General features: G+C 35.9%; 1 protein-coding gene across 2 annotated transcripts in view; it reads right to left on the bottom strand.

Moving 5' to 3' along the window:
• The window catches only part of LOC135222617 (uncharacterized), a 775,758-nt gene that overhangs the window by 512,910 nt on the left and 250,348 nt on the right, over window positions 1-12,500 (bottom strand). Inside the window, exon 1 of one of the 2 annotated variants that reach the window (XM_064260722.1) lies at window positions 4,714-4,825. The exons of the other annotated variant lie outside the window; for it this stretch is intronic. Coding sequence (XP_064116792.1) covers window positions 4,714-4,755 — 42 coding nt within the window. The 5' untranslated portion in view covers window positions 4,756-4,825. Of the gene's footprint in view, window positions 1-4,713; window positions 4,826-12,500 lie in introns of those variants that run through there. 2 annotated transcript variants of the gene reach the window in all.

Raw genomic sequence — 12,500 nt, 5'->3', positions numbered from 1 at the left:
TTGTCACACTTGTGGATCAAGGATGAATTCATAAGTAGATGAAATTTACCAGGTTTCTTGTCTGTTAGAGACAAAGTCCGTTTATCACTAACTCATGCTAGTGCTCCCTAGATCTTCACGCTTTTTCCATTAAACACTTGCGTGGGCCTCTCCCCTTTCCCTGCAAGGTATTCGATTTTAATCCTTCTACCGAGCTAGTTTCCTCCCAGTGTCTCCCTGCGACCAAACCACTTTCTTACCTCCAGGTCCACATTTCTACGGGACCTGATGATGCATGAATTCGCTCGCGTTACAACACCGTAAGCACCAAGAGCCGTAGCATCCGAGTCTGTCACGCTACAGTATGAATGGGAGATCTACGTAACTCTCCGAATTGCTTCTGCAAGTGTCACGGTTATATGCAGCTGAAAAAAGTGAGATATTTACACACGAAATTTTTTTTTATTATTTTTGCTCGCACATCGAGAATATTATCTTGCAACATTATGCAGTTTCCCCAAACAGAGGATGGCTCCTAAGGAAATAAATGTCAACGATTACTGTCAACTTCAACAATTGCACGTCACTTCAATATAGGAGAGTTGGTTATAAACTTCCTTCATACACTCCAACCTTGGTTTTCAGTTAACCCTTGAAGCTTTCATCCAATCTTATGTGAACACAATGCTACTTTCGCTGCTTTATTTATTCTGTGACTCACCATTTCCTTTATCCTTCTATTATATATATATATATATATATATATATAATATATATATATATATATATATATATATATATATATATATATCCTCCAATGAAGCGTGATGCTATGAGCCCCTCAGATATTCCACCATTCATGTTTTTCCTATCCATTATCTTTCACAAATATTCACTTATCTCCAGCCTCACCTCCGGCTTATCACGTTAGGTACAGTTAAGTAAACCTCGGCCTGTTGTAAGTGCCGCACAAGGCCTGCAAGACAACATGATAGGTAATACAATATCCAAAGTACTATCATTTCAGTGACTGACGTAAGCAGAATAGGTAGATCCAAGTTCAAGTTTTACTAAGTATGAATTTATGCTTCGACTTGGAGGGCGTGAAGGGCGTCGGCGACTTTGAACCTTTGTTATGCTGCACATTTACTCAAGTTCATCAGTTGACTGTTTATTTCTGTACATGCATGATTTTCTGTCAGTAAATTATATATATATATATAATATATATTATATATATATATATATATATATATATATATATATATATATATATATACACACACATATATATATAATATATATATATATATATATATATATATATATATATATATATATATATATATAGTATAGATATATGATGAATATCTATTTATATGTATATATACAACTATAAAATATTTGCTGCTAAAACAAGATTCCATCTAATAAAGTCTGCTTATATATATATAAGCAATACCTTCCATGCAGGCAATGAGAAATACACTGACTCATGAACAGGTAATTACTAAACTTTCCCAAAAGCGAAGGGTCACTATCGTCCAAAGTCGCTCGGGTCCTATTCACGCCTTCCAAGTCAAAAGTAACTAACAAAACGTATATGCAGATCTGCCTAAACCGCTGCTGCGTCACTCACAGAAATATTAGCATGTTTGAAATTATATGACTTATTCATCCTGTTTGCACCAGACTGCTAAAGATTGTTGCAAGCCCCAACAAAACCCGGACAACAGCCCTTTGACCAACGCTCCTCTTTCATCCTAGTTTGAGACCGGCATGAATTTGTTTCACATCATGATTTCATAAATGTTTCCATGAATCTATTACTAACCCACCTCTTGAAAACATTATCAATAATGCAAGCTTGGAAAAATCATAAAGAATCCTTTTCCTACAAAAACAATAGAGACTTCAAACATTTTGAAAAAATAGTTCCACTACAATGAATGTAAGACTAACATATTTTCTTAATGCAATCTAATAATAACCGATATGCGAAAAGTGTTTCACATAAGAAAGAGCTCCTTGCGATCTCTTTCTCTCTCTACTTAATCGCAGGGAAAATATCTGAGAGACTCGTGAGTGGCCCGAAAGTGAGAGCGGTCATAAAAGACCTTATGACGAGAACCCTGGCGACAAAACGTGTTAGAAATTGGTTTGTTTCTCCACCATAATAGAAAAAATAAATAAATTCAGCCTCGAAGATCTTACCAGAATATATAGTATGGCATATAATATTTTCTGGCAAAATATATGCTAATGAGCGAGAGAGAGATAATAACAGCAAACCATATTTTACGAATGGAATATTAATCTTAACGATAAACATCAGGCATAAACCGTGTAAAAAAAAAAACACCACAAATAATATTTTTCATTTCTGGCAACGCACCCTCGAAGACCGTACCCTTGACCAAATCAGGACCATTAACCTCACACGCATTCATCAACCGATAACACGCTCGCGCGCGCACGTATAAACACACACAAACAATCAAAAACACACACAGTAGGACCTGGATAGGATGTATGCAACGCCATAGCCATATTGAGAGTGCTTGTGTGCGCAAATTTAACTATGTACGCGCAGCTGCACACTACAGCACATTCCACTCCAAGGTCACCATTAGCATGCATCGAACAACAGTGTCCTCTGCCCACTTGCAACTTGCAACTTGCAACTCTAAACGCCTCCCATCTCTCCCTCCTTCCATTATGCACGGTCACACTCTATAGCATCGACGGATACCAACGTGATTCCAATTCCTCTCTCCAAAGATGTCGGATCTATCACGATGATGTTTCTTGAATGCTACCATAAGATCATTGAGCGCTATATATATATATATATAAATATATATATATATATATATATATATATATATATATATATATATATATATATATATTGATTCCTCAGCAAGTCTTTAGAAATACGAATGCCATTAATAGTTCTATGTCTCCCACCCATTTCTTTTAGCTTCCAGCTCAGGCTTCACCCATTACTTCAAGCTGAGGATGCCACACCACTGAGCCGCGTCAGCCACCTTATGCCTCGCTTATGTAAGCGGTGAATTATGTACCTGGTATTTGGTCGACAATGGTGGGTAGTAAAGGAATGGGGATATCATCCTCATCCCGAACGACTTCTGAGAATCCATAGATATTACCTTGTGGAGACTCGCCTTTCCCAGAGAAAAAATGCCAGTGGTATATTTACATAGAGATAACATGGAAATCACAATTAAACTTGATTTATGTCTAATTTTGCCACCGGAGAAGCGACACACACACACACAGATATATATATATATATATATATATATATATATATATATAGTATATATATATATATATATATATATCTATATATATCTGCGTGTGTCGCTTTTCCGGTGGCAAAATTAGACATAAATCAAGTTTAATTGTGATATACATATTCAATAAACAAATTATATATATATATATATATATATATATATATATATATATATATATATATATATATAATATGTACACTTTACACAAAAATTTGTTTGATAAGACAGGATCATGATTTTTGCCATTCCGTAATGATAGCCAGAAGACTGCTGGGCCTTGACCCAGGCTAAACACCCAAAACATCTCTTGAGAATGGCCACAGAAGGTGCCTGAAAGTACTCGAGTGTGGAGTAAAACTTAATGTAATACTTAGAAGTAAACAAGTTACAAATTGAATTTGTGGGTTTCTTTTTCAATCGTCAGAAGAAAACTGAAAGAAGTTTTTGTTTGGTTGATAAAAATGATGATAACAATATCAGGAATTTAGCACCGATTACTTAATATAGCAAAACATTTTTTGTGACGTTTTTGTGTGAGAAAGCAAAACATAGGATCACGCACAGTGCTTTGTGATTGCAGACCAAGAAATAAGGGCATACGTATCCAGAAATTATTCTGGACTTCTCTCCTGCAGAGCCAAACCCGTCATTGACTTCCCTAACAACGGGTTTTTGCATCGTAAAAGGTGATCCGTGATACGACGCATATCGTCTGCTGACACCATCCACAGCGTTTAAACATAGCCATTAGACTTTCATAGACTTTCACCGAGCCTAAATAGCTTCGAAGAGATAACAACAAACCAAGAACATTCTTTAACAACTGTAAGACGATGACCTCAAGAGGAAACATGAAACCTGCACTCAGATTTCTACTCCTTTCGTTGAAGGTGGAATTAAACCATGTTTCCCTCCATTGGTACCTATAAATCACTGTTGAAAGAAACACTCTAGAAACTAGAGAACGGGACGAACAAGCATCGAGAGTGCTTCTGACACGCGAGAGAGAACGAAGAACAAAGGTCCCATAAACAAAGAGAAATATAGGAACCATTTCCTACTTCCGGTAATAAATTCGGAAACTCGCTAAAGTTCAAAACCGCTGACTGACTGCGGGGTTTCCATTTTCGAACCTCCCTAATCCACACAAACACACACCCAAGCTAAAGTTCCCGGTAACTTAACATGAAGGCCATGTTAATTAAAGTAGATTGTTAAACCAGTGAGACGTGGATTTTCTTTCTATTTCAACTGGTTTCCTACTTCATCTCGACACACTGATTTCATCTGATTCACCTTCAGTTTTGATGGTCTGTTGTCGAGTTAACCACCATAATTGTCACCGACAGCGATGATTTCATTACCTCTTTACACTGACGATCCAACAATTAAAAGACGAAAGACTACTCACCTGCCACTCCCCTCCATCTGCTTCCATCAAAGCGCTAAACATCCCCTTCTAATATGAGCTTCTCGCAATCGTACCTTCCCAACCCGACGCAAACCACACCGTCTGTCATAAAAGGCGTAGCGAAAATCGCAGACGGATAACAAAATCCCATTGTTATGCCATATTGCAAAGATGGGGGAGCATCCCTTACCCATTGTTTATAAAAACGAAAGAAACGGAAGCTATTGTTTTTGCCGGTAGACGTTAGCTACATTGGCAATACCCACTTGCAAAAGCTGTAACCCATTACAGCCACTTTCAACATCCCGCGGGAAACATTTCGAAAAACAATTGTTGTTTAGTTTATAAATCATGGATGTCAAATCTTTGTGAATATAAACGTACTCAAAAGCCTACTGCAATACTTGCAACATTCTGGATGTAAACTTTCAGCCACTGATTAACAACAGTCACTATCTTCTGTTGCAATAAAGACCTTAAAACTGAAATATCAGTTTATCTTAAAATATCGTACAATACAAGACCCCCTTAGATATTTTCAAACAAAATCGATGACCATTTGAGTACCAGTCTCTCACGTCCTTGGAAGATTGCAAACGTGGGAGCGGTGAGGGCGAGGTTCCACAGGTAGAGCACCTATTCAAATTCAAATCCCTTACGAAGGATGTGCCAAAGTGAGATGAGAACACATGAATTAATAACTTTAAAACATTCCGAGTGAGGCCTCACTTGTTAGAGAAAGAATCGCAAAAATCAGAAAGCAACTTTTCTTTGGGAATCTGAACCACTGATCTCTAATTTACCTGGCTAAAACTAGTTATGCTGAATATAATAATAATAATAATAATAATAATAATAATAATAATAATAATAATAATAATAATAATAATTTAATTAATTAATAATTTAATAACAATAATTTAATAACTTTCTGCAAAAGATAGTTTTCGAAAAACAAATGGGCCCAGGCAAAGTCTCATTCATTAGTAGGTAGAATGAAAGCAATTCTTTCAGTTTCGGAAAAGTATGTTTTTTCGTCAACAGCCCTTACATTAACCGTTATAATCCCATATCTGTTAATTTTGAGAACTATTTAGCAATGTTTGCACGAGATTTTGTGACAGAACCAGCAACATTACAAGTGATGACTTACAGAGCAATAGTTTAAAACGGCAATACGAATAAACACTACTTATACGAGACCGTTTTTAGAGTTTGAGAAACTAGGTACATTTATTAGAAATAACTAATGAATAAGTTAAATTAGAATGAAAAAATTTTAAATCATAAAGCCTCGGAAGCTTTTTCAAACGGTTTTCGAAAATTCAACACAAGTTTTAAATAAGTTTTAAGTGTTCCTTTACTTTCATTTTTGTCTTTCGTGATTCTGTAGTGTCAATCGAACTTGGAAACCATACGTTTTTCACAGAAAAATCCATTCCCTAGCAATATGTTTTTCTTCTGTGTCATTGCGAGGAAGATATCCAGATATCTGACATACTTCGAGGTTATTGATAGCATGAGCCAACTTTTGAAGTTTAATAATAAATAATAGATATAAGCAAAATGTAGTAAAATATTTTTGATATAATAATAATAATAACAATAATAATAATAATAATAGTAAATATACCTTTAAGTATAACTGACCTTACCATTTACCTAACCTGAAGATTAAAACTTAACCTTGTCAAATATCATTGCCTGAAATTTTCAACCAACATCTCCGAGACGACAAAACTCAGGCATGCAGTAAAGGTCTCGGTTTCATCGTCTCGTCTCATACAAACCGATGATGAAGGGCATGATAGTCCCTGGGTGAGACTGTGGCCTAAGTATATTTCCCGGGTTCGATTCCCAAGCGAAGTAGAGCCTTTTGGACATGTCCCGCTCACAGAAGAGGTAAACTGTGTGCATGCCAATTAGTTGGCTGTGTGGGTAGCAACCACGGCAGGTGTAGGTCAGGCAACCTAATCTAAAAAGACTACACGCTACCTCTTCCAAGAGGAAAAGGCGTTTTGTGGGAAAATAATTCATTTTCCTACTGGTCGTTGTAGAAATAGTGATTTATTATGGAGGATCTCTGGTTGCATAAACACATGGGCGTGAACGAATTACATAATCACAAGGAATGTGGAATACACTCACGCCCATATGACTTGCAAATGCAGCGTAGTTTTTTCTGGTTCACTAATCACCGCAAATTGAAATTGCTTACCTGGAAATAATAGACTCTTTACTAAACAATGAAACCCGGTTACTAGTTTTTCAAGTGGAATTGAATATCAGTATCAATTCCTGCAATTAACTTTGTTTTATTCCCGTTTTTCTTTGATCGTTCGTTCCTAAATGGACGAAAATTATTCTCTTTAGCATTTCTCTATCTTATGATGTTAATATGCATATTCTAACCTCCCAAGGAGAGGGCGAGAGAGGTGGGATATCGAGTGGATGTAATCTTTTCTTACCTTACCTAACCCTGGTACTATGTGTTTCGATTTCAGGTAATCCTATTTGTACACCGTTTTATTTCAGAAAGGTCCAACCAGCTATTAAAAAATAATACTTTGTCTACAAAGGATTAAATAGACAATAATCAATTTCTCCAGCATTCAAAGACGATGTATGGGGGAACTGAGTTAACCACTAGATTTTATCTATTTCAAACCATGACTTTAGATACACAAACTGAAGACCTTCTGCTGTTATCTTTATGAGCAATAAAGGCACATTTACACAGCAAAAAATGCCCACATTCAAAATAAAAAAATCTAAAATTATAGTGACAGTGGTAAATAATGTCATAATTTTTATTATGATGACTATAGATTGGTTTTCAGAAATAAAGGCGCATTTCTACAAAATAAACAAACGCACACCGTCAAAATAAAAAATCTAAATCTTATCGCAATGGTAATTAATATCATATTTATTGTAATAACTATAGACTTTTTTTTCAGAAATAAAGGCGCGTTTCTACAAAATAACAAATGCACGACTTCAGAATAAAACAAATCTACAATTCTATCCACAATGGCAAATAACATCATCTTCCTTACTTTAATCACTAAAGATTACTTTTTCAGAAATAATGTTTTCCGAAGGAAAGTAAAGCTTACCCAGAACTCTAGTTACGAGACCACCGAAACAGAATCATGAACTGTGACAGAAAGACAAATATTGATTTTAATCATCACAGTACAAATTTGCCAAGGCCAGGTTATTAAAGCAGAATTTTAAAACTGAGTTGAGCAATATTCTTTGTCCAAAAATAATTTTCTACATTGTAACCACAATAACAAACGTGGAAATAAGTCCGCCCACATGACTTGCAAAGTTTTCCCGGGATAAGCAATTTCCCGTAAACTGAAATCCCGTTACCAGTCAATAAAACAAAGAAAAGCCTGATGTATTGCCAATATAACAGGTAGGTCTGCCCCAATTTCTCTTTCATTATACTTATTGTTTTTTTATTTCCTGATCTTATCACCAGGTTTGTCTTCCCTATTTAACCAGATGGGTAACCTACAAAGGAGTAAAGAAATATTTGTTCAACAGGTCAAATAAAAATAATTAGAACTGAATAAGCACAAGAACCTTACCAAGGAAATGTGCAAACGAATGAATGAATACGGCGCTACATAGGTGAAAATTTAAATGGTCAATTAAAGAAAGAAATTGGGAGTTAGAAAACAAATTAAAACGAATAATAATAGGTACAAAAATAATATAAAAATAGCGTAAACTATTTCAGTAACAAAAGAATAAACTCAATATAAACTGAATTAATTAAGAAAATGTAGTTTCAAAACAAGACTCAATGAATTAGGTCCAAGGTCATTGTGGTGATTTCACGAATTTTTCATGATTGAGTTTCTCTAATATTCAGGCATTCATGGTTTGCAACTCCCTGCGGGTCCGTTACCAAACGAGAAAATAAATTTGAGTTTCCATTTCCTGTGGAACAGGACGGGGACACTTCTTAGTTTTACTGTCGTTATAAAGAAAAAATAGCAATCAACATATAAAAAAACAAAGCATAAATGACAATGGAAATCTGTAGAAGCCTAGCTTAATTAACACCAATTAAAAGGACTCAAAAGCAATCAAATTCATGCCGAAGTACTTTTCACCCATTTCCGAACAAGATGTTCGACTGTTGAATTGATGTTGTCTTAGAAAATGCAACACCACCAGAGAGAGATGACGGGTTTCACTCAGTTCGGGCAAGGAACACCTTGTCAAGACCCTATTTTCATTACTTTCTTTCATCCTCCACCCACCTAAGTTGTTACCTATAACAGTCGAATAGCAACTGGGTATACGTAATGATCCTTCCTCGTTTAAGAGTGAAAAGACTGAGCGTGCACACTTACACGTGCACTAGGAGTCCTAAAAAAATAAGAGAGAGAGAGAGAGAGAGAGAGAGAGAGAGAGAGAGAGAGAGAGAGAGAGAGAGAGAGAGAAACTAGGTTTCGCTCAAAGCAAATGCCGATCTGTACCTATCGCTAACCAAACACGTTCAGCAACCATGAGATAATGAAAAAAGGTGTTGGAAATTTCCTAAATGAAGATAGAGTGTATGTATACAAGCATTAGTGTAAATGGCATGTTTTGTCGAAAGTGTTAAAAACTGAAAGATAAATATGCAAATGTGTTGTTGGGGTAGCGACTCTGAGAGAAGAGATGATTGGAAAGTATGTGATATCTTTCTTTCACCTGCCGCTTTATGAACGGAAAATGTCAGTGCAAATTTCAACATGGAAATTTCCAGAGAGCATTTCAAGCTACAAATTGTTCAGTGCAAAATTTCATATAAAACAAATCAATCTAAAATTTCAGAGGAAAAATTTCAGTGCAAAAACGTCTTTCCGTATTCAGGAAGCCTTTTCTTGTTAAATCTAAATGGATAATTCAAATTGGAACATTTTATGCGACACATTTTATTTTAATGGAAAATAATTTCAATCCTCAGTCTTTTTCATATAGGAGCAATCTAATCAAAAACATCAAAGCACCTTGCTGACAGGAGAGAGAGAGAGAGAGAGAGAGAGAGAGAGAGAGAGAGAGAGAGAGAGAGAAATCACCGTTTTCCTAAACAATGTGAGAGGAATCTTTCAAAAACCGGGAACTTGAAGAAGCGAATAAGACGCACGAGCAGGACAAACACCATAAGAAGGGTCGGAGGATTATGGCGGAAGGGCGCAGACGAAGAACTCGACCAGAAGGGAGTTCAGGCAGAAAGTGCAGAGCAGAGCAGAGTGCGGCAAGAACTTATTTTTGATCAACCTACGTCACAGAAGAATCTGTGAAAATATCACATGGAAATATAATAATAAATTATGAATGAACCTCTACAACTTTACATGCCGCCCGTCACTGGGGTCGAAAGTATTTTCCTCTTAGTCATAAAAATTAGATAATGATGGATCACTGCAATAACTACAAAACATAAGCATATTTGTTCAGATAATATAATCTTATTTTACTACTCTCCATATCTGCATACGTTACAGAGAAAGATTCGATGCTCTGTAAATCCCTGGGTGTGACCTTATGATTCTGAAGGACCTCGCAGCTCAAGAATTTTGATAAAAATATTCTAGTTTTCCGATAATGTTCCCGTCGTGTCTCGTTTTCAGTAATGACTATGACACTAAACCAGAAGTAGTTGCACTAACGTACGTACGCACGAAAGAATGCAGACTACAATTATAAAAGCAAAATAATGACGCCCCTAATAACAAGGTTGCGGTTTGCAAATGAACCGGCCATGAAGGAATACTCCCTTGTGCGTTGATCCCACGCTGCATGATGCAGAAGTCGGGGCGATTTGACATTAAGAATAAATAGCAATTACTGGAAGAGAAAACAGTAGTTGCGAGCCAGGGAGCAAAACAATGTCTGCAAAACTTGTTCTGCAACTCAGCGGAAAAAAAGTAGAAGTTGGGTGGATGCTTCAGCCGTAATCCAAAATGTATGAGGCTCCTCTCGTACCGCTGAGAGAGAGAGAGAGAGAGATGAGATGCAGAAGACGGGAGAGAGAGAGAGAGAGAGAGAGAGAGAGAGAGAGAGAGAGAGAGACTTGAACAATATATTCACTAGAACAGTTCATGAATAATGATGGGACTGAGAATTGCAAAATACACCGACATAAAAACAACAATACAAAAGTCGCCCTTCCAAAATATTTTGTAATTCTAATACTGCAGACAAAATCAACAAAATCTTTTTTACACTAATAAATCTTTTCTCATATATAAACACAGATAATACCTAACGATAAGTCGTTCCTAAAATTAAAAAAATAGATCTCATCGTAAATTAACTGAAAATTCATCTTCATAGTTAAACCCATTTTCAAGCTTTACTCTTAGTGTGAAAACAAAGGTGCCTATATAATCTCACAGACGATAGCATCAGTAACAGGATTTATTCTTAGCGCAGGCCAATGACATAGGCAGCTAAATTCCCAAATCTAAAGCTGACTCGAAACTTATTAAAAAATTAAAAAACGAAAAAAAAAATATAGAGAGAAAATACTATATTTCAGAGAATGCTCTCTCTCTTCGAGTAGGTGAAGCGAGAGACAGCAGTCTCTGAAATATAGTATTTCCTCTTTATATTTTGGGTTTTTATGGACTCCTTTATTAGATGGAATTCTATTGTAACAGAACATCTTTACCAGTCATATATAATTATATATATATATATATATATATATATATATTAATATACATATATATATGTATACACACACACACACACACACACACACACACACACATATATATATATATATATATATATATATATATATATATATATATATATATATATAATCATAATAGCCCCGCAGGACTTTCTGAGCCGCCTCATCAAAAGCGGCAAAGTTACAGAAATAGAAATTTTGACGGGAAGAAATCCCCCTACCCTGGAGGTGGAGGGAAATGGGAAACCGGAGGTTGAACTCCAATAGAATTACACAACAGCATTGTTCTTAATATGTATTGAAATATAAGGAGTGTGTGATCACCTTCCAAATGGACAATAACTAATAATGCCACACCCTCTCATTGTCCCATGCGTTTTTTCTTACTGTAAAGAAGATTCCTTCTCTTCTTCCCTGGTTATCATGGCAGGATCCTATCTCATTCAGCTCAATGAATGCCTCTAATCCATCCCGATTAAAATTGTCTGCAGAACAATCCGAAAGATATTCTGAGCTGTTTCATGAATCGTGAAGCAACTTTTAGGATAAATATGGAGATTCAGTGGAAAAGTTTCCATTTAAAACATTAATATGAATACGATGATAAATTTAATATCTTTGTCCTCAACATATTTTCTAGGGTTATGAACAGGAGTCGGTTCAACTTGCGCAAACGCAAAACCTGGACAACACCAGAATTTTTGTTTAAAAACATTTTGGAAATAATCTACCAAGCTTCTTGTCTTCACCTCAGTTCTCTGGAATATGTAAAAGATTATTGGAGGTGTTTTGCTTTCAACATACAAGAAATCTCTCTCTCTCTCTCTCTCTCTCTCTCTCTCTCTCTCTCTCTCTCTCTCTCTCTCTCCCAACTGTGATCTCATCCTGCCATCCACGTGCAGAGGAAAGTCAGTGAATTTTCACTTTTACTTTTTTTTCTACTTTAAAACAGCGAATTCCTTCAAGACTTTGGGTGACAAAGGTACGAAAAGAAAGGAGGAGATTGTACCTCAGAAATGCCTTGGAGCATTTCTCCCATCATGCTTCTACGTAGAAAGGTAAAGAAAAAATCAGA

Source organism: Macrobrachium nipponense, chromosome 8 (genome assembly GCF_015104395.2).
Source record: "Macrobrachium nipponense isolate FS-2020 chromosome 8, ASM1510439v2, whole genome shotgun sequence".
Taxonomy (NCBI): Eukaryota; Metazoa; Arthropoda; class Malacostraca; order Decapoda; family Palaemonidae; genus Macrobrachium; species Macrobrachium nipponense.
This window is presented reverse-complemented; position numbering and strand designations above follow the sequence as displayed.